The 22,621-nt window shown below is 36.3% G+C and overlaps 2 protein-coding genes, 6 non-coding genes and 1 pseudogene across 10 annotated transcripts; 6 read left to right on the top strand and 3 right to left on the bottom strand.

The window, feature by feature from the left end:
* Window positions 1-530: 530 nt before the first annotated feature.
* On the bottom strand, window positions 531-963 carry C34B4.6 (annotated as a pseudogene). Its single transcript has 2 exons — window positions 798-963; window positions 531-718 (listed from the first exon to the last, which is right to left on the bottom strand). Coding segments are annotated over exons 1-2 (354 nt in total).
* Window positions 964-1,245: 282 nt separating this feature from the next.
* Window positions 1,246-12,669, bottom strand: max-1 (PH domain-containing protein; the record flags this gene model as incomplete). 2 transcript variants are annotated; one of them, NM_001392634.1, is made up of 11 exons in its annotated part: window positions 1,246-1,678; window positions 1,729-1,927; window positions 2,161-2,847; window positions 3,059-3,437; window positions 3,486-3,944; window positions 4,165-4,357; window positions 4,402-5,088; window positions 5,246-5,355; window positions 5,419-5,548; window positions 5,881-6,009; window positions 12,566-12,669. In NM_001392634.1, 9 exons carry the CDS (start codon window positions 5,465-5,467, stop codon window positions 1,454-1,456), a joined length of 2,988 nt encoding a protein of 995 aa, NP_001379161.1. The 2 variants fall into 2 exon arrangements, with proteins under 2 accessions (NP_001379161.1, NP_001367137.1); NM_001380794.1 differs by having other exon boundaries at window positions 1,454-1,678; window positions 12,566-12,667.
* Window positions 8,188-8,402, top strand: C34B4.12. The gene has a single exon (NR_069850.1). It is a non-coding gene; the product is annotated as an Unclassified non-coding RNA C34B4.12 (non-coding RNA).
* Window positions 9,140-9,287, top strand: C34B4.10. Its single transcript, NR_069851.1, has one exon. It is a non-coding gene; the product is annotated as an Unclassified non-coding RNA C34B4.10 (non-coding RNA).
* On the top strand, window positions 9,433-9,704 carry C34B4.13. Its single transcript, NR_069852.1, has one exon. It is a non-coding gene; the product is annotated as an Unclassified non-coding RNA C34B4.13 (non-coding RNA).
* A 2,751-nt stretch (window positions 12,670-15,420) lies between the features above and the next one.
* On the top strand, window positions 15,421-15,637 carry VB0365.1. The gene has a single exon (NR_069853.1). It is a non-coding gene; the product is annotated as an Unclassified non-coding RNA VB0365.1 (non-coding RNA).
* Window positions 15,508-15,637, bottom strand: VB0365.2. The gene has a single exon (NR_069854.1). It is a non-coding gene; the product is annotated as an Unclassified non-coding RNA VB0365.2 (non-coding RNA).
* An 865-nt stretch (window positions 15,638-16,502) lies between these two features.
* B0365.8 lies at window positions 16,503-16,639 on the top strand. Its single transcript, NR_069855.1, has one exon. It is a non-coding gene; the product is annotated as an Unclassified non-coding RNA B0365.8 (non-coding RNA).
* A 2,180-nt stretch (window positions 16,640-18,819) lies between these two features.
* Window positions 18,820-22,464, top strand: acly-2 (ATP-citrate synthase). Its single transcript, NM_073866.6, has 6 exons — window positions 18,820-18,878; window positions 18,927-19,328; window positions 19,373-20,299; window positions 20,346-21,602; window positions 21,648-21,947; window positions 21,998-22,464. The coding sequence occupies exons 1-6, from the start codon at window positions 18,840-18,842 to the stop codon at window positions 22,370-22,372; spliced, it is 3,300 nt and encodes a 1,099-aa protein (NP_506267.1). The 5' UTR covers window positions 18,820-18,839; the 3' UTR covers window positions 22,373-22,464.
* Window positions 22,465-22,621: the final 157 nt, after the last annotated feature.

Consider the following 22,621-nt stretch of genomic DNA (forward strand, 5'->3'; position numbering starts at 1 on the left):
TTAATTAATACTTATTTCCTTTAATAGCTTTTCGTTATTATAACAATTTTTTGAAATTTTAATAATAAACTAATTAAGAAAAAAATATTTTTGTATGCACAAAAAACGGAGAATAAAGCTTGGGATGTAAGGCATCTTTATTAAATAACCTTCAATTTGCTCTCGATTTCCGAATTTCATGTTAAAAATTTCAAAAATCAAACTTTTGCTGTAGCACCCCATTTTCGTTAATTTTTAAAACTATTTTAGAAAAAAAAATTGAAACCGAAATAGGCGAGAGACAGCTCTAATGCGCATGCGACATAAAACATTTTTAGGTTGAAATATGAAAATAGGAATTTTCGAAGAAAATTTGGCATGTGTGCATGTTTTTCAAAGCTGTTCCACATTTTTTTTGCAAACACTCATGAATGGTTTTGTTGAAAATTCAGTGTAAACAGTTTATAAAATTGAATCTTTTGAAATTAGCCTCGTCTGAAAATGCAAAACTTTGATAAAAAGTAGTATTTTATAAACATTTTCTGAAGGTATTTCAAAACTTCAACCATAGAATTATAGGAATAAGAAATAATCCATAAATAACATTTCGATTGTCCAAACCGTTGTCTGCTGTCGTGGTGGCATTTCTGGCCATAGTCAATGCAGTTTCAATATCAATGTTGCAAAAGTCAGTATTGCAGATGTAGTATGGGACATCATTAAGAAACATGTGACCCATCTGAAAATATTAAACATTCACCTGGAATCAGTTCTCAAGCTCAGCTTTTAAAATAAACACTTTTTTGTGATGAACCCACTGGCATCGTCGAAATAAGTCTCATTTGTCATTAAAAATTTGTAATTTTGAAACGCTGTTAATTCTGGTGTTTCATATTTTCTGATGTTTCTATCATATCCGATTGTGTAGCATTTAACTTTTGATAAAGATATTGGAAAATAAAGATCTGGGGTTTCAGGAGTGTTATTTGAAGTTTTTTTTCTTTGAAAATTCCTATTTTCATATTTCAACCTAAAAATGTTTTATGTCGCATGCACATTCGAGCTGTCTCTCGCCTATTTCGGCTTCAATTTTTTTTTCTAAAATAGTTTTAAAAATTAACGAAAATGGGGTGCTACAGCAAAAGTTTGATTTTTGAAATTTTTAACATGAAATTCGGAAATCGAGAGCAAATCGAAGGTTATTTAATAAAGATGCCTTACATCCCAAGCTTTATTCTCCGTTTTTTGTGCATACAAAAATATTTTTTTCTTAAATCGTTTATTATTAAAATTAAAAATTGTTATAATAACGAAAAGCCATTAAATGAAATAAATATTAAATAAAGATAGAACAGAACCACAAATGATTGTACCACCGTATCAGGAAAAGAGCACTCAAGAAAAAAGTGAATTTTTGGTTGAAATATAATTTTAAACAACAAAAAAAGAAACATTTTTGAAATGTAATAATAAATTATTTAGAAACTTTCCAAACAAGTTTCTGGCATCTGATGTATTCTGCGAGATGAAGTGTCAGTTGTTCGATTTCATTCTTTTGCATTGAAAATGTGAGCCGTTCTTTTGGAGCTTCATCTGGATGAGATCCTGGTGTTAGAGGCCGTATTATTGTAAGCATGAAGTCTTGTTGAAATTGACCAAATGTTGAAAGACTACTGTAGGGTATTGTGCGGATGACGTCCTAGAAAGTGGAAAGTTAAAATTTAAGAATAAATGGGCAAAAATACTTACAAAATGTCTCCTATCCAAAAGACTGACCGAGTGGTCATTAAGAGCCAAATATATTTTCCTCTCGTTGTCTGTTCTCATTGAAGCTTCGTGAAGATCTGATCCAAATAGAGGCCATTTTCCGAGAACTTGAAGAATAACACGGACACATTCATTTTCACTCATTCCGATAAGTTCACTCCAGTTTGAATTGATTTGGAGTCTGAAAATTATTTGGTTGTCGCTTTAAAGCTGAAGCTGTTTTATTTAATCGTTGTAAATTTATTCTTATGCAGAATAATATTGTTTTTTGGTATTCGTAAAATAACGATAATTCATGTTTCTTTGGAGAAGAAAAAAAATTATATTTTTTACAATTATAAGATTGAATCTTGAACATTACAACATCACGTGATGTATTGCGGCTTAATACATTTGTTTACCGATGGCACGAACCTCAAACTTTTTATACAAGCCACATCCAACATCTTTGAGGGATAAAATCGTTGACTTATGAACTCAAATTGTTGATCCGATAATGACTGATTTGCATCTCCGAATACCATTTGTGCATATAATGCTGCTAAACTCTCACAAAGTTGATTGCTCAATGGAATTCTTCCATTAACAATCTCCTCTGATGCTCTCCATACCAAAAATTGTCGTTCAATTGGAGTTTCTGTCAGTGCCAAATGGCCCCAATAATGTCTCATTCGAAGTGACAATGCTGCTGCACAATCAGATATAACTCTTCCCCTTTGAGCATCTCTTGATCGTGTTTCCCATGTTGACAATGCATCACATAGCTTTTGTTTTCCTTTGAGAAGTAATAAGCTATGAGTCATTGGGTCGTTCATATAAAGAGCATATCCAGATAGAAGAGCAGGACGCATTCCAAGTTTCAGGCAAAGTGAAGAAAGACACTGACCAATTTCAGTTGAACCATCAAACTCAACAATTTGATATTCGGAATTCGGAAGCTTTACAGAGATTGAATGGGGAAATTTTGTACGGGTCACATCTCTTGTTAGAACAGATGTAACTTCCAATCGACTGGGACCTTCCTGTCTACCTCCAACACGAAGACATCTGTCCAATGCACTTTCACAGAAAATGGCCATTCGAGTTTCATCGGATTCGTTTCTGAAAATTATTATTTGTTATTCAATATAAAATTCGAACGATATTTGTAGGTTCCACCATTTTAGTGAAAAAGTGCATCTAAATTTAAAAATAATTAAAACTAGCTTCCTAAAATTCATCTTATTTCTACCCATAATTTTCAGAATACTTGTTTTGAAGTTTTCAAAATTGAAATAAATTGTAAAAGTTTGAAATTAGAAGAAAAACTCACGGAAGATCCACCCAGCGAGAAATATGCCTCTTCAGCAACCAAAGTAGAGAGTACTGCTTTGGAAGAAACAATGGAATCGTCAAAGCCAACAACTTCCATCCTTGAAGTCCAAAAGGCATACTTCCACTTGTCATTTTTATAAGTTGAGAATAAACTTCATTCCTCAGATATTCCTGTTGAACTGCAGTTGAGAGTATGTTTTGTGCAAGATCAATATGGTATTGGGTGGCTTGTGCTCGCATCAAAACTGACACAAATAGTTGGCAAGCTCTAGCGATCTCGAGCGTTTTTTTCCGATCACTATGATCTACGGAAGTCATTGTGTCTTTTGGAATTTCTTCGCCGGATGCGAACAAAAGATCTTTCCATAGTGGGGAATCTGAAATCATTGTTTTGAATAGTCGGTCTTCATTATGAAAAATCATACCGTTTGCCACATTTTCAGCCATCATTCTCTGAACCAAAATCTCAAATGGTGTACCACATAGTGCCGCGGTCCCGCTTGCAGATTTCAGGTAGTATAACCACTTTTCCTTATCTTCAGAAGTTCTTAATATCAAATAAACAGGATCTTCGTTTGCAATTTGAACACATAAACTGTCATTATTTTTTCTTTGATTGGGATGTTCTTTGGTTGTTTCCAGTTGTTCATCGCTACTTCCTGAATATTCTTCCGTTCCATTGTGTTTCTCACTAATTTGGGCGCCTTGTAGACACAAAAATCCATTTGGAACAAGATCATTTGAGTTTTTGAAGAACATCAGTTTTTGATTAACAAGAGCAGCGAACACTTTCTTCGAGAGTCCACATTTGACACGTGTTAACCAGCCACTTATTGAAGCATCTATTGGAGTAACTCGACTTGCCATTTCACGTAGGGTTGTTGCTGGAATATTTATATTGAGCAAGCGGTATCTTGGGTTGTGGCTACATTTCAGCATATAAATCAAATTTGAAAATCAAAAAAGTCAATTAGAAATTGTCTGCTGACAAATAGTTTTTGGAATAATCTTTAGTATTTTTTTCAGATAAATTACCCATTTTTTATAAATTTTGTTTGTTCATGGGATTTTATTGCTAAAAAATGTTCCCTTTTCTCTACATACCTTTAATTGCAGCCGAAAGTATCGTGACCCAATCATGAGTAGTTCTTTCACTTTCTGTCATAAAATTCATTTTGTCTGTAGAAGTTATCAATTGAAAGGCATAAGCTGCTCCTTGTTGCTCAAGTTTTGTGACAGATCGAATATCTGATATACTGATTTTTGATGCAGGTTCCTCGTCTCGATTGTTATGTTTCTAAAATGGGAATTGAATTTAGAAGTCATAATTTAAGAACTCACTCTATAAAAACTGATTTGTCCATTTTTAAATACCACATATCTTCTTTTCAGGGATTTTATTCGACTATCTGTCAGTTGTGTCCAGTATCCAGATTTTTCCATTGTCTCCCTAGACGGTATTAAAGATGTTCGAGATGTTGGAGTACCACCGGAACATCTTGATGAAGCATCTGGTGGAAGATAATAATCACTTCCTAAACATAAATCTCTGATTGCATATGCAGCTCCATCTTCATAAGAATGATGTGATGGAACACGCGGGGAAGAGTTTCGAGATAGTTTCGATGATTTTCTAGATCCAGGTGATTCAGTTCGGTTATTTGATGAAATCCTTGAAACATCCGAAACATGATATGGTGACACAGATGGTCCAGTCGATGTTCCTTCAGAATCTGCACCATCAATTACAGACAGACACTTTTCAGCGGCTTGTATTAATCGATTCTCCCATTGTCTTGGCTGGTGTGATGGAAGTGCTGGAAGATACTCTTTCTCCGTAGATCTATGCTTCACAATTTCCGAATAGACAACTTTATCATCTTTGATAGCAACGAATTCATGAAGATTCACATAGTCCACATATTTTTCATTTTCATTTCTAACTTGTTCTTCATGTCGTTCAAATGAGGATTCTTCAATGTCATACTCGTAATCTTCCGCATAGGAGTTTAAGCTATCCCGCTCTGTCTGAAATTTTTATGGCGTTTGTTTTTCAACTTTTTCAACTTTTTATTTTTGACTATTTGGCCACATTTCCGATATTTTATGAGAATGTTTAGCGTTTTGTCTAGGTCTTGAAAAAAAATCACTACACACAAAGTCACTAAAAGAATAAAAGACTCACTGCAGTTGGATGTATTCTTCTCGGCAACGGCATCGGTTTAGCTTCATCCTCACAAGGCGAAGATTCGGACGTGGAAGACCCTTGAGACGTGTTTTTCAACATTGTTCGAGCTGAAATGAAGAAAGCGTTGAAATATGTTCCTGCTTTGTTTTCAGGCAATAATGACGACATACCAGCTTTTCTTTGAACTCGTGGAGTACATTCAGATATACTGACACTCATTTGTTTTCGATCTGCGTCGTCTGAAGTCAGTCCACTATCATCTGAAGTTCGATTTTCATCCCGAAGTACTGGCAAAGTGCCCTGAAAATAGATTTTAAGAAATTAGTCTTGAAATGTATGAAAATCTAATATGAATTTGGTTGAATTAGTGAAACCGATAACATTTTTACAGTGTTTTTAACTTTTTTATGTGGTAAGTTCAGCAAGAAAACGTCTTCATAAAATTGTAACTGTACAAATGCAAAAATTACAATAAATTCCATAAGTTAACAATTGAATGTTGATGTTCAAAATAAGGTATCACGAAAATGTAAGCGCCGGAACACAGTTAAATTTTTGATATTTTATTGAAAGTTTGAGAATTTAAATGACTTTGATTCTTTGTGAAAACCATGTTTGTATGAAAAACTCACTGTGATACTTCTGCTCATCTCCATTTCTGCCTTGATCTTTCTCGACTTTTCCGTAAAACTACGGAGCATTTGAAGTTGTGTAGTACACCGCAAGTTTTGAGCCCGAAGTCGTTCGTTTTGATCCTCGAGCTGAAAAAACACAATGAGAAGATGAATCAAAGTGAATAGGAAATAGTAGAAAAAGAGGTCGCGAGTGGTCAATTAATTATCAAGCAGGTGCGAATGTCTCGTTCTCTTTGATATTTTTTGAAACTCTGTTTAGTTGTTGAAGGCTATCCGTGGAATGCCCACACAGAAAAACGGATGATTGACGAAAAATGTGGTAGTGGTGGCTGGGCTCTGGCACAAGGGAGTCGGAGGTCTTGGGAGCAAGGGGAAAACCATTTGTCAAGATGCCCAAAGTTTAGAGTGAGAGAAGGAATAGGAGAAGTATCGGACACGAAGAGTATTGAGCTCTCTAGAAACAGCTAACATTCCTTTTCTTTTTTGGTTTTTTTTTTCAATTTTTGACGCCAACCGCAAGATTCAGGGATTATAGTGATGGAAGAACGGAAAAGAATTTTTGATTTAAGCTTCGAGATTTTTTTTCGAGAAACGAAGAAGAATGAGCATTCGAGGTACTTTGTATAGTAATGGCAATTCTAGAGTACTTTTAAATATTTTAGTGAAGCAAGCAAACTGGAAAAGATCTTAAACCACAAAAAACATTAATGATGTGATGTCACAACAAGTTTCAAAAATTCTCAAAAAATCAGTCATAACCCCATGGAAGAAAGTGAAAAAAGAAAAAAAAATGTTCAAATTCTGAATTAATCGGAATTTTTATTTCAAATTTAGGCTATCGAATTCCACCTCACTGTCAGAGAAAAAATTATCACCCGAGCTGTGTCAAGAAAAAATTCACAGTAACGCTTTTAAGACAAGTTACGCCTGCCTGATTGAAGCCTACTGTTAGGCAGAGTCTTGGTACATTCAGCTTGTTTTAGCTGCTTTCAAAACTTTCAACAGTTATTTTAAATTAATTGACTATGCTGAAAAGTTGGCTATAAAATTGACTAAAATTTCCTTCCAGTTTTTCCGAGTAAGCATCACTTCTCGCCTACCAACTCTTATCAAATTTTGTAGAACAAAAGCAAAAGAAAAAGACCAAGTGAGTAGGTTTCGTTCAAAATCAGACAGGATGGTGGGACAGGAAATGGCGAAAAAATACATAAACACATCTAGAATGGCCGCGACGAAAATTTTTATATCTTCCTCTTTTCCTTCGTATTTTCCTTTTTTCTCGTCATCTCATCTCCCGACACCATACAAATATTTCGAAAAAGAAGAGATGAAAAATATGAGAAAATGAAGATGAAACAAGGGGAATCTCCATATTCACAGGGACACATTTACATACCCAAAATGTTGTTTAGCGTGTTTTATCGTAATTAGTAGCAGCAAAAAGTGGGCGTGCCTGGTAGTAGTCGTTGCGTACGGATGTGATCCCCCGGCAGAAAAAGAAGAGGAGGTCGTTTCCGCAGAAAGAAGCCGCATGGCATGAAAAATGAGGGAAGCGGGTTCCGAATTAGAAGAGAGTAGGTCGAGTTAAAAGAAAAAGAACCAACAAAAAAACCGAAGACGCAGAGAACATATAAATTGACAAATTGAATTGATGGTGAATTCTGCCTTGAAATGGAAAATTGGAAGAAGTAGTATGAGACAAGAGAGAGGACCACCGTATCGAAAAAAGTCGTAATTAATACTAATTTATAATGTTGGAAGACGTTGGGAGAATGGATGTTTCAATTTCTTATGACAGAGTTTTATAGCGGAGGATTGTGAGTACATCGAGGAAATCGTTCAAAAAAGTTGTAGAACTTGGCTCTAACCGATTTCGGTAGCTGGCACTGTAAACATAACTGTCTGGTACTTTTGTAGTAACTGCTTTTCTAATAAATTTCAAAGATAGTAGAAATGTAAGCTTCAAGTCTGCACAAGCTATCATGTGGTCAAATTCTTGGTTGGAGGGCTAGGCAGTCTTGTCACACAGTAATAACACCGAATTGAGTTCCAGTGTCATTCTACCGTATTTTTCTTTGTTCATTAAATATTATATTGATAAACTCCTACTGGCACTGGCACTTCAATTCTTTTCAAACAGGTGGTGCAAAAAAAAAACAAAATTTTGGCTCACAGATGAACCAAAAAAGCCAGCAATAAACACATTGTTTTGCACTTCTTTGCAATTTTTCACAAAATGACAACTGTAGTCAAAATTTCTGAAAACCCTAGAAAAATGGTTTATGAGCACTCTACAAATTTGGCTTTTTGCAAAACAAGTTGACCAAAAAAGAAAAGGAAAAAAGCAGTGCTAGCCGTTTTCGGAACCAATAAAATGTTGCATTTCATCTCTCTAGAGATGTTTGAGACTACGCTACTCTATTTGAAATGCATAAGAAAACGAAAAAGAGAGCAAAATGATCGGACGTTGCAAACAGAGAGAAGAGCTTCGCCATGGAAGAAGCCTATATTCACAACTGCATAGTAATTGCGAAATTAATGAGAATAAGAGTATTGAATATGACGGATGAGTGAAGGAAGAAGAAGGAGGAGGAGAACACTTGAAAGTGCGCGAGAAACGAGATTTAGATGAGAAAGTAATTGGATTCATAGAGTGGAGACAGAATCACGTCACACCGGAAACAGATGTTATCGCACTTAATTGACAGATTGTCAATGATAAAATAGCATTTGATAAGGTGTTAGAAAGTTGTGAAAAAGCAAAGAAAACTGAAATAGGAATAGATTGCAACGAAAAATAGTGTGTTAAAACAGTTCTGGAACCTCTCAATGGTATTTTGAAGAAATTGAGTAGTGCCAGTGGGGAAACTCCTCAAAGTTACTGACCAAAGACTACAGTTAAACAATTCAATTTTATAAAAAAATTTACAGTCAAAAAGTGACAGTTGGCAACTTTTACACAACTCACTATTTTGGAAGTCGTTCAAAGGAAGTTTCCGCGAATTGTAAAATTTCGTTTTTTCATCTAGAACATCGTGAAGGTTCAAATCTACGGAAATTGCAAAAAGAATCTCACTGTGACTGGAAACCACAAAAAACCATTTTAAAATTGTTTTAAATTTAATTTTTAAGCCCATTGGTACTTCATCTTTTAAACTATCAACTTCGGGGTTATTTCAGATTTTTTAAAATGATTCTACAACATCACAACAGCGTTCTTGATTTTATTTCTGATCAAATGTACAAATATGAATTAAAACTTTTTCATAAAGCTTCTACCCTATTTTTTTGAAAAAAATGTTCAAGTGAAATAGGTCTAAAAGCCAACTGCAAATGGAACACGTTTGAAGAATGAGAAAGAACACCCTTCTAAATCTGAAGTCGTTTTTCGACGTTGTGACGAATGAAACGGCAACAAAAATTTGATTAATGAGGCGGAGACAAATCCGAATTTCTACGGAATTTTCCCAATTTTTTTTCTTTTTTCCTTATTCCCACCTACTGTACAGTTTCAAAAATAAAATGGAAAAGTGGTGAAAATGAAAGTGAACCCGAGTGAAAAAAAGCACCTGTTGTAGACACTTTCTCCCATTTTGTGAAAAGGTGTTCAGCAGATGTGTGCCAGGCTCTCAGACTCCACTACTCACAGTTTTATGGGCAAGTTGGGTACTTGGAGCTGCGCAACTCGAAGATTCTATTAAATTGGAGTAAAATACGAAAGTAAAGAAAATTGAGGAAAAAGTGATGAAAATTTTAAAGAAATCTGAGATGATTTCACAGTGAAAACGAACACACTTTTGATTGAAGTGGTTGAGAAGGAGTATATACGACGTCTTCTAGAGTTTCCAAAACGAGCTGCACTACCGAGGTTTACTGACATGCCATAGGACAGCGTAAAACGGGACGGAAAAGCCCAAAAAAGAGAGATTTGTGGTGGCGTATACTTGTGAATTTGGGAAGCCTGGCACACAAATGCATGCATTTCGAATAGTAGTTCTAAATTTTTTTTTGCTGATCCGTTTGGTTCCAAATGATAAATTGCGGAAATTTGTCAATTTTTAAATTTAAAGGTTTTGGAAACAACTTTAAAAAACGATTTTTCAAACAAAAAAACGAAGCGAGAGAGAAAAGGAAAAACATTGAAAAAAAATATTTGAACACGTGTAAAAGCTCTCAAGATTCTTTAATACTTCAATAGAAAACCAAGTTCAAAGTTTTGAAACAAATGGAACTGATTTCTGCTGAAGGTCATAAAATTTGAAACTGTTCAAAAAAAATTCCGACTATTCCTTTAATTTTTAAATCGTTAAGTTTATGAAGAAGACAGCTATTCTCAATTTCAATAAATAATAGGTGTGGATATTGAACTGCTTCAGCACAGATGTTATCATATTTGGAAATAAGTCTGGTTAAAAGTGTTTTTAATACCTATAAAACCAAATCGTTTACTCTGAAATGACGTGAAACAACAGAAAAATGAACTTCTCATCCTGTATTCAAACACACACAAAATGCCTCACCCACCATAGAAAAATAAATTTCCAAATTGAAAATTCAGAATTACAAACGAGTGAGAATGAAGAGAAACAACTATACGAGTGAGTTAAAGATGTACTAGTACTGGACTAAACCAGTTTCTTCCATCATTTACAACTGTTTAGCTTCTCATTTAATAACCGTAATCATCTCCGAGTAGCAGCAAAAGCGGATCCAAGGAATTAGTGGATGAATAGAAAATTGTGTAGTACGAAATATTCATTAGTGATCATGGAACAAGGTGTCAATGAAGATTAATGTGGAATCAGAGTGTAGGTTTTTGGAGGACATTTCACAACGAACAATGATACTTTGTGGGTGGTATCAAGGCGCCAAAAATTTGAATGTGAAAAACTAAATTAGCAGGTAAATTCTTGAAACTGAGAAAGCAAAATGGATAGATCCTTTTTAAACAAAATTATCTAAAATAAATATTAAGCAGTTTCTGAAAATAGTAACTATTCTCAAAATTCTGTTCTCTAAAATTGTTCAATATTCTCAGAATATCTACTCCATTTGAAAGCAGAAATTCTTAAAAGTAGAAAGACTCAACGCAGTTAACAAATGGGCTTCTTCCCGTTCGAAAACTCAAACTCAAGGGAATTCAGTCAGAGGTTCAGAGTGCTCTATTCTTCGTTCTAAACTCAAAAATCAACCAGCCGTCACTCATTCATTATGCAAATTTCAAAGCTTTGTCTTCTTCCAAACTCTCGGAGTCAACTACCCAGAAAAGTAAGAATTTGTAGAAGAAAAAAGGTATTCAGACTGGGTTGGACCACCGGATGAAGAAGAACAAGAAGAAAACGATGTCGGAAGGGAGACGTCAAGAAATGTTGTCAGGAAGGTAACCTGATATCTTGGGGGAACCAACATGTTGGCATCTACAATGTTTGTGCTCATGCTCATAATTTTTGGACTCAAAATGTGTTATGTCGTTAGTGCAGATTTGGTGGGAGCAAGTATTGTTTGAAGAAAAAAACAGATTGAATGAAAAAGGGAACACATGGTTAGGATGTATACTAGATTTGAAAATAATAAAGATAGTTTTCTAACAAAAGTTTAATTCTATATTTGGCATCTCAGTCGTTTTGAAGTTGTTAGAAAGTTTTAAAGTCTATCGTAAGTTATCAGGTCTGTAAAATCCCATTTTTAGAAAGGTTAGCTACACTTCCCGCGTTTTCTGTTTTTTCTAGGACGCAAAATATGCTGGGCTAATCCGGAAATTCAAAATTTTTCTTAACATTTTTTTAAAAACTAAACTAAAAGCACAACTACCAGGAAAATGTTTCCGAATGTTAAATGAACAGGGCGAACACACGTATATAGATTATCATTTGAATAGGTGTAGAAGAGGAGAGGAGAGAACACAAAATGAGTTGGCATACACACGGAATAACTAATAAGGACTAATATTGTTCATTTAATATGACTACTTGTTGACCACTGCACATCCCTGTTTTTGTACCTTTCCCATTCTAAAAAACAAATGTAACAATGAGAAGTAAGTATTCAATGATATTTAGGTATCAATGTTATATTTTTTAATGATTTTGGAAACTATAAAAATCGAATTGAAAGGAATGCTATACCATATTTCTAAGTCTCAAAAGTTTTAGAGTGGCTGTACTATTCACTAATTTTTTAATGAAATTTTATTATTGTCTGACCTAAACACTAGTAGGCAGTATGTCCTTTTTTGAACTCTAGAAGGCGTGGTTTTCAGAGTTTGAAATCACAATAATTTTGTAATTTATTTCATGTAGAAAATCTGTCGTCAAATTATCAAAAACACGTTTTACCGCAATTTGCAGAGGTGGAGTAACCCTTTAAGTGCTGAAAGAGAGCAAAAGATCATAAATAAACAGAGAGTTATAGGGACGAAAATAAAAAAAACCGTGTTGGGCTCAATTTTTAATTACTTCAAGATCGATTTTTATCAAAAATGAAACGGCAAATATCCAAAAATTTGTTAACAAATATAACACATTTTTGAAACGATTTTCTAAGGATAGAAACAAGTCCTCATGAGAAGTTTATCTTGAAAAAATAGAGATTGAACTGAACGTTGGTAGTCACTCGATTTTCCTTTTTTTTTCAACTTTATAATCAGATTAACATACATTTTCCCTACCAAACAATCACTCACCTCTTTCATTCTCTTTGTAACCCATAATCGTATTCTCGATGATTTTGCGAGTAGCTCCTCATCCTCTGGTGAGCGTAATGGGGATGCGCTTGAGTCGCTCATTCCTTCAAAAAATCATAATTTTAACAAAAAAAAGAGTGAGACGAAATAAACAAAATAGAGTTTTTAGTGGGGGAGAGACCGAGAAAAGAGCAGCGAAATAATTGTTCAAGAGAGATGAAGAAGCCGATTTAGAAAAAAATAACGGAAATAGAAGAAAAAAGAGTTGTCAAAAATGATGACTCTCTTATGTCAGTTCGAATTTCTTTGTCATTTTTTCTTGTAAAAAGTATAAGAAAAAATAAAGTAAAATGAAAAGAAAGAATGAGTTGTGAATAGTTGTGGTAATAAAATACGATGTCCATCTCTTGACCAATGTCCTCCGCCCCCACCACCAATTTTCAAAAGCTATGTATTAGCATCAAATTGCGCGATTTTGGGAGGTCTGGTGGTGCAATCCGGGGGCCTCTCTTTCCCTCTCATGCTCCCCATTTTCTTCAATTCGTCTCTTTCTACAACACAAACCACTTGCATAATTTGTGTCTTCTTGTATGTATCTCCTCAACAAATCTATTGCACAATGTTCCATCACTCGAGATTTCAGATGAATGACGATAAGAAAGTTTTGAGGAAGATTGTTTATACTTGAGATTTTGGGAATATTTAAAAAGTTGGATAGTTCTCAATTTGGAAAAATTCAAAGCGTTTTTTTTCAAAAAAAATAATCTACCTATTCTTTATATTTTCAATTTACGATACCCACAAGGAGACCTACGCCTACGTGCCTACACTTTCCTTGGTCATACCTATGGTTTGAATTTTTGGAAAGTTTTACCCATATTATTTTTATGAAATTCTGAACAAAAAACCACATATAACGCTTTTTTATACCCAGACCAATTGGCAATTAAACAAAGATCCCACTTTTTTCGAAAATATGGATGGCTGGCTCATCCTTACAATATTTACGGCAATACAAATTGAATGCACATTAAATTGAACGAGAATAAAAACATTTAAAAATATCTAAATTTGGAATAATTCAAATTCAAATTTATTTTCCCCTAACTTTGATATCTCTTTCTGAATTTAAGACTTTAAGAGATTCAAATAACAGCTTGAGCAGACTATGCTTGAAGTCTCAAATACACTTTTGGTTACTTATTTTATGATTTTTCAAACTTAAAAAAACATAGAAATCCATGTTATATTTTCTATTACAAATACAGTAGGACGTAAATTGTTCATCTAGGTAAGAAATCTATACCAAAAAAGAAAACAGAGGAATCCTCTCGTCAACAAAAAGACCCATTGGACCTCACGGCCTTTCGATGTTGGTTTTCTTCCTCTTGCAGCCGTAATCAGATAACGAACAAATTTCGCAACATGATTCAAAAACACATCTTTTTTTGGTGTACCCACGCCCCTCTTCTATCACAAAGTAAAATGAGAAACGGATGGAGAGCTCATGAGCTCTTTGCTACCAGTTTGACGAGTCTTCCAAAGACGGGACGTCAGACGGAAGGACGAAGACGGGCGGTGGGAAGAGGACGATGAGCGCAAGAAATTAATTTTGTGAAGCCGGGAGAGGCAATGGAAGAAGACGAAGTAAAGGGAAAAAAGATGGAGAAAAGGCATTGAAGAGGGCAGTTCTGGAGCTTTGAGGCAACGGAAACAAGAAGAAGATCATTAACGAGAAGAAGGTTGGAAGAGACCACCGGAAGGTTTTAGAACGAACCAAAGAAAAATGACCGATAGGAGATGGATAAGTGTCATTTGATGAGAAATGGAGTTGTATTAACAATATTCCTAGTCTTCGAGTACTATTTATAGGAAATTAGTCTAATTTTAGGTTTTATAGTTTTTTCAGTTTTTTCAGTTTTTTTTCATTAAAAAAATAGGAGTGGGTACACAAAAAAGTCCGTTTTCTTGTCTAGAAAAATTTGCTCAAGTTTGAAATTCTCTAGATATATATTGTAGGAAGAAATTGACTACAAAATGATGACTATATTTTGTCGACACTGTGTGCAGGAATAACAGTTTTATCATAAACATCAGCTGCCGAAACGTTGATTTGCATATTCTTCGATGCACCGGTTACTTCGAGGCACCGGTTTTTAAACTATGCTAGAATTCTGTGATCGATTTGAAATTGATGTCACTGTTGAAGTTGCACTACATTATGTATGTACTCAATTTTTTGATAGTGAATATAGGCCACTTTCAGACCCTTTTGGCTTTTTAGATTTTGAGCTTTTGCGACTAAACATCATAAGTAGGGAATGGTCAACAGTCAAAAAATGATGGTATTATTTTTTTTCAAGTTTTTGAAAACCTTTACTTTGCGTATCATGGATCATCAAAAAATGAAAAGATACATATCTGAATTTCAAAAAAAAAACTTTAAAACTATAAAGCCCTGTGAAGCATCAAAAAATAGACGAGAAAACTTTTCGGACCACCACAATGTACGTGCACTTCCAACAACAAAGCAACAATTCAATTTGACCTCCGACAACGCATTTTCGTGTTTTCTTCCGGTGCTTTTCAAAAAACGAAAACACAAAACAACTCAAAGGCATTTTTAAGAAGTGTTGCAATTTTCTGCTCAAAAAATTCGATTTTGTTTACAATTGATAGAAGGGAATAAATGTGCATTCCGTGTCAAAATGCAATAAAATTGTGGTGAAGAAGGAGAAGTTCGTGTGAGGCAGAGAAGAAGATGTTTTGTAAAAGTAGAAAAGAGTCAAAGAAGCAACAGAATATTGATGACAGCGTTTTTTGAACTACAAGCAAAGTTCGTTGAAAAAAGGATCCCCTTGACTCTAAAGTAGACTCTCATCAAAAGATCAAAATGTCATGATTTTCAAGGGATTAGTTTATACATAGTTGTCACTTTCAATAGTACAGTAATCCCTTTATGAGATTTTACTGGAAGAAATTTTGAAAGAGAAAATGGGAAGGCCACCCAGAAAAGTATTCGAAAAGGCTTCTCCTTTTCTCCCGCGCTAAACGGATTTTCATCTGTGGTTGTGCATGGTGCACATTTTGGAAGAGATAGATGGGCGGAAAGGACCGGGAAAATTAGAAAGTGAAAGGAAAATGAGAGAAGGTTCTAGATATACTCAGTGTTTCCTGCAGATTTCCTAGTCATATTTATCATGTTCAAGTTTTAGGACGAGGGAAGCTGTGAATGAGTAGCACAAAAAATCAAAAATAAGATTTTTGAATTCAGATTTCAAGCCGAGATGGTACACTCTGACATCACATGAATTTCGTAAGTAGCATGAATCGTAGAAAGATTTTGAATTATGAATCCCATTTGTAGTTGTTTAGAAAAAACATTTAGTACTGTCCGTACTCTGCAGGGTCACTCAACAAATGGTGAAGAAACTTCAGTGGGGGGTTTTGTCAAAATATGCTCAAAAGGAGTCAAAAAGTTGAAATACTTACAGAAAACAATATTTTCATTCAAAATACCAATTTTGGCAAATTGCCAATTTTTTAATGAATTCTTTGTAAAAAAAAATTGAAAAAATAGGCTGGATGCAAGACTGAAAATTAAAGTACCTCTCAAAACTCAGAAATGACAAAAAAAAACAAATATATAACTAGAAATTCTGCCCAATAAATATAGAAGTGAATAAATTAAATGCATTAGTTACGGAAGTATAATATTGGCCTTGGAAATGGCATCTAAACAGTTCCGGAAACTTGATCCGCATATTTTCATAAGTGTCCTCACAAATCTCGAAAAACAAAACAATAGAAAGGAAAATTGAATGGCAGAAGAGAAGGGAGGGAAAGAATCTCAAACATAAATATTCAATCGTGTTAATGTGTCAAAGGATGACCAAATGGCTAGAGATGGTGGAGAAGGAGAAGTGTGTTATTGTAGAAGGGCAATTAGTGCACACAGAAGGAAAATGAATTGAGGAGGAGGTGATGGAAAAGAGAACACATGGCGCAAAAAGCAATGAGCATGTGGGATTAGGTGGGAAGAATGCGCGGAAATGTATCGAACACGGTAAACAATAAGAAAAAAGAAGTGACGTTGAAGGAAATATTTGGAGAAAATGAATACAGAAGTTTTCATAGCAAAAAAGACTTTTTCGAGATTTTTTACTTGGCAAAATAATACAGTATTGTGCATTCGAGGAAAAACTTGGTACTAGGTAATACGTTCTATTTCCGAGCAACTTAGAATCTTCAATTTAATACATTCCAATTTTTTCACAAATTAATTGATGCAATTAACAGATTAGTTAACTTTGCGACAACCCATCACTACGTAAGACAGAAATTTTTACCTTTGCAAAAATTCATGTAAAATATTTTATCTAAAAATCCTAAAACACACGTTGCCGTAAAGTGTTAAACCTATTCTTTGAATATATGCACAAAAGCGCATCGGTGGTGGGCTTCGGATTAGATGAATTAGGTTTAATTTCATTTTCACAGACCTTCCACCCGGAAGCCCTAATTAAATTGGTAGGTTTAGATATTACTTATTTGTATATCAAACCTAAAATATATGCTAATACATCATAGAAGTTTGAGAGGTCTTGAAGTTAGAAGTACTTTGACTTTCAAGTAAATGGCGTTCGAATAGAGAGCTAGACTTCTTCTTCTTCTTCTTTAGCTCAAATTACAATGCCTACTTATTCCTCATCTTTAGGACCGCCCGTATGCACATTCACATAGAAATAAATACGTGTGCTCAAGGACATGAGCAAAACAGGAAACTTATGCGAGTAAGTATTCGGAGAGCCCGCGGAGGAGCAAACCAAAACGATTCCGCAACTATGAAATGTTTTGAGGATTAGTGGATTAGTAAAACAAAAGTTAGAATTGTTTTGTTTCTGTTCTTTTTTGTTTATTCGAAATGAAAATGTGGGAAACAAGTACATGACCCCGGTGACAAGAAATTCGTAGTATTGGAACTCCAATTATTATATATCCATTTCGTATTGTACAAGTTATGTATAAAGAGTTTCTCCTCGTTTCGGCTTCGAGACATTACAAAAAGAAAAGAGGACATATGTCCCTAGACATTGGATTTCTGGAAAGTCTGCAATTTTCAGCAGTATTTCCCCTTTATCGCCCATTCGATAATTAATCCTGGATTTTTAAACATCAAATTAACAAACTTGTAAAATTTGGCACTTGAAGAAACCACTATGACTGAGATCGTGGCGAGACCCACTAGAAACAGTCAGTTTGCGCCTTTAAACTGCCTAGCCAAAGTTGCGCGAAATTATGATGTATTTTTGATGCATGTGCGTAAATATTTGGGGTCTAAAATGTATTAGCTAGATGTAGGTTGATTTTCAGTTTTTTCAAATTGTAGTTTCACTAAGGGAAGCTTCTTTCAAGCTTCAGAAGGAGACCCGAAGAACTCGGGGGATGTCCAATTGGGGGGATTACCAACTCGGGGGATTTGCCCCGCCCACAGAACCGTGGCTTGCAATACGCCCATTTCTGCAACTGCCGCACGGTTTTAAAATCATTTTTTCTTGTTAATCCTCGCTCTATTGATAAAAATACAGTTTTAAAACCGTGCGGCAGTTGCAGAAATGGGCGTATTGCAAGCCACGGTTCTGTGGGCGGGGCCAATCCCCCGAGTTAGTAATCCCCCCAGTTGGACATCCCCCGAGTTCTTCGGGTCTCTTTAGAAGCTTACTGTATTGGATACCGTAGTTTCTGCAATATGTCGTAATGGTGACTGCAGAGCCGTCGGAAAATGTTTTAAAACTTTTTTTTTTTTTGAAATTTCAGAATATAGAAAACCTTAAATTAAAACAATCTTCCCTCGAAGCTATTCTATAGATTTTCTTCTTTATTTATTTAATAATTTCTGAAATCAAGTTTCAAATAATTTCTCAACCGTTTTTTCCCTATTCGGCTTGTCAACAAGTGAAATATATTGAATTTGAATAAAAATGCAAATGTCAACGCCAGAGAGTGTTCTTTTTCTCTACTTTTTCGATAAATCTTTTTCTCATATGTATAAATTCGGTTTGATCTCGATCTCGAGCGCCTCCGCCGCTACAAGGAGCGCACTTTTTCTGTTTTGTAGGCCACCGCGTGTCGTCTTGCATCACAATCCTCCTTTTTTCGAATGATTTCTATCTGTTTCTCTTCTATTTCATCCGTCTGTTACGCAATATATCCGTGACTTTGCCGGTTTTCCATTAAACACTGTCCATTTTCAGGTTATTACACCCATACTGATATGTCGGCTAAAGCTGTCAGCGAACTCTCAGGAAAAGAGGTATGAAGCTTTATTTTTTATTCGATTGATTTACAAAAACAATTGCAGGTTTTGTACAAATATTTCGAGTCGACCGGAATTGTCAGTGCCCCACATGCTTTTCACGTGAAGGCCGGAGATAAGTTTTCTGACGTCGCCGCCAAGTACGAATGGCTTGCACAAGACAACAAGGGTGTTATCAAGCCGGATCAGCTTATCAAGCGTCGTGGAAAGCTCGGTCTTGTTAAGATTGGGTCTCCTAAAGAGCTGGAAGCTTGGTTCGGCAAGACGGCAAACAGTTATGTGAAAGTTGGCCAAACGGAGGGAAGATTGCACACGTTTATTGTTGAGCCGTTTTGTGCTCATACTGAAAATGAAGAAATGTACATCGCGATCTACAGCGAACGCTGTCGCGATGTTATTATGTTCTATGAGCAGGGAGGAGTTGATATTGGAGACGTCGAGGAAAAGGTTTGTAGTAGGTAATTATTTCTCAAAAATTTTCATATTTTCAGGCCAGATCAGTCCATGTTCCAGTTCAACTTGATGACAATGCTATGTCAATTTCGGAGAGAGAACTAGGCGTGCTTCTCGGGCCATGTAGTGATAAGGATGATATCCGAAAGTTCGTTCGCAGCTTATACGAAGCCTACAAAGCTCTTCACTTCACATACTTGGAGATCAATCCGTTTGTTCTCACCAATGGCAAGATTCATATTTTGGACTTGGCTGCAAAGCTTGACGAGACTGCCAGTTTTCTGTGCTCGGATAAATGGAGCGGTCGGAATGCTTCTGCACGAATCGCTCCGACTCTGGAGTTCCCGGCACCATTTGGACGTGATTTGACTTCGGAGGAGCAATACATTTCTGATATGGATGCGAAGACTGGAGCATCTTTGAAGCTGACTATTCTTAACAGAAAGGGACGCGTATGGACCATGGTGGCTGGTGGAGGAGCATCAGTTGTGTTTACCGATACTGTTTGTGATCTTGGAGGATCATCTGAACTTGCTAACTACGGAGAATATTCTGGAGATCCATCGGAAGCTCAAACTTACGAGTACGCCAAGACTATTTTATCCGTCATGACAGAAGGTGCTCCACGTCCTGATGGTAAGGTTCTCATCATTGGTGGATCCATTGCTAACTTCACAAATGTCGCAAAAACATTCGGAGGAATCGTTCGTGCGTTCGAAACTTTCATTGATAAGCTCAAGGAACATAATGTTTCCATCTACGTTCGACGTGGTGGTCCGAACTACCAAGAAGGACTGCGACGTGTCAAGGATGCTGCCACAAAACTAGAAATTCCGATTTATGTATTTGGACCGGAAACTCATATGACTGCAATTGTCGGAGCTGCGCTCGGATTGAAGCCAATGCCAACAGTCCCGACGGCTCCTCAAACCACCGGACAATTTTTGTTGAGCCCAGAAAGAAACGTATGTTCTAATTATTCATAGGAAATAATTTAGTTTTTGTTTTCAGACTGCAGGCACGGAACGTCCTCCAGCATCTCCAGCTCCGAACACTTCCACAATCGAACATCCTCTCGCCAAGAGGCACCCTCTTCATCAAAGCTTGTTCGAGAACGACACAAAGGCTATCATTTGGGGACAACAACACAAAGCTATTCAAGGAATGCTTGATTTCGATTTTGTTTGCAGAAGACACTCCCCATCAGTCGTCGCTTCAACCTATCCGTTCACTGGAGACAACAAGCAAAAGTATTATTTCGGACAGAAAGAAATCCTTATTCCTGCTTACAAATCTATGGCAAAAGCTTTCGCGAGTCATCCAGATGCCACTGTCATGGTCACGTTCGCGTCGATGCGTTCAGTTTTTGAAACTGTTCTGGAGGCTCTTCAATTTACACAAATCAAGGTTATCGCAATTATTGCCGAAGGAGTTCCAGAAAATCAAACAAGAAAATTGCTTAAAATTGCTGAAGATAAGGGTGTTACCTTAATTGGTCCTGCTACTGTTGGAGGAATCAAGCCAGGATGTTTCAAGATCGGAAATACCGGAGGAATGATGGATAATATTCTTGCTTCGAAACTTTATCGTCCTGGAAGTGTCGCTTACGTGTCCCGCTCAGGAGGAATGTCGAACGAGCTCAACAACATTATTTCACAGAATACCAACGGAGTTTACGAAGGAATTGCTATCGGAGGGGATCGCTATCCAGGAAGTACGTACACCGACCACGTTATGAGATATCAACACGATGATCGTGTTAAGATGATTGTCCTCCTTGGAGAAGTTGGAGGTATAGAAGAATATCGTATTGTCGAGCTATTGAAAGAAAAGAAAATCACGAAGCCTCTCATTGCTTGGTGCATTGGAACATGTGCAGATCACATTACTTCAGAAGTTCAGTTCGGTCATGCTGGAGCTTCTGCAAATGGACAAGGAGAAACTGCTGCATGCAAAAATACAGCTCTTCGTACTGCTGGTGCTTTGGTTCCAGATTCGTTTGACGACCTCGGAAACAAGATTCGTCAGACTTATGAAGAATTGCTTCGACTTGAAATCATCGTTCCACAGCCGGAAGTTCCACCACCTGCAGTTCCAATGGACTATGCCTGGGCTCGGGAACTCGGGCTTATTCGCAAACCAGCTTCCTTCATGACCTCTATTTGTGACGAACGCGGAGAAGAATTGAACTATGCTGGCGTCCCAATCACCAAAGTCCTCGAGTCGGATATGGGAATCGGTGGAGTTCTAGGCTTGCTGTGGTTCCAGGTTCAAAAAAAAATCTAATTTGCCTTGTATATTTTCCTTTTTCAGAAACGTCTCCCTCCACATGCCAACAAGTTCATAGAGATCTGTTTGATGCTCACTGCTGATCACGGACCAGCAGTTTCTGGTGCTCATAATACTATCGTCTGTGCTCGCGCTGGAAAGGACTTGATATCTTCTCTCACATCTGGACTCCTCACCATCGGTGACCGATTCGGAGGTGCTCTCGATGGAGCTGCTCGTCAATTCTCTGAGGCTTTCGATCAAGGGTGGTCTCCAAATCAGTTTGTCGGAGAAATGCGCAAACGTGGAACTCATATTATGGGTATCGGCCATCGTGTCAAGAGCGTGAGTTTCAAGAAAATACAGTTTTTTGATAATTGATGAAATAATTTCAGATCAATAACCCTGATAAGCGTGTCGAGATTCTCAAGAGATTTGCTTTGAACAAAAAGGAGTTTGCTCAAGAAACACCACTTCTCGATTATGCTCTGGAAGTTGAGAAGATCACCACTGCCAAGAAGCCAAACCTCATTCTAAATGTTGATGGAGCTATTGCCATCATCTTCGTCGACATCTTGCGCAACAGTGGGATGTTCACAACAGCTGAAGCTCAAGAAGTTATCGAGATAGGTGCTCTGAATGGAATGTTTGTGCTCGGTCGCTCCATCGGATTCATCGGACATTATTTGGACCAATCACGACTCAAACAAGGACTCTACCGTCATCCTTGGGATGACATTTCATACATCATGCCAGAGAGAAACTTGTGAATTTGATTATCACTTCCCCCACTTCACCCTATTCACTTACCTTTTTAATGCATCCCAAAATTGCCAAAAGTAGGAATAAACTGTACATTGATTTATTGAGTTTCAAATTTCAAAATCATCAGAAAATAAATTTAGAATTTGCGGGAAAAAATGATAGAAAACGCTTAGCTTTGTGGAGTGGCAGATGTTGTGCAACAATAACGATAGGAAGCAGAGGGCAGTCAGACAGTCAGTGAGACAAAGAAAGCT

This window comes from Caenorhabditis elegans, chromosome V (assembly GCF_000002985.6).
Source record: "Caenorhabditis elegans chromosome V".
NCBI classification, from domain to species: Eukaryota; Metazoa; Nematoda; class Chromadorea; order Rhabditida; family Rhabditidae; genus Caenorhabditis; species Caenorhabditis elegans.

Coding starts and splice junctions, on each gene's coding strand:
- acly-2 (NM_073866.6), top strand. CDS start 18,840: ATGTCGGCTAAAGCTGTCAGCGAACTCTCAGGAAAAGAG. Junction 18,879..18,926: donor GCGAACTCTCAGGAAAAGAG/GTATGAAGCTTT, acceptor AAACAATTGCAG/GTTTTGTACAAATATTTCGA. Junction 19,329..19,372: donor TTGGAGACGTCGAGGAAAAG/GTTTGTAGTAGG, acceptor TCATATTTTCAG/GCCAGATCAGTCCATGTTCC.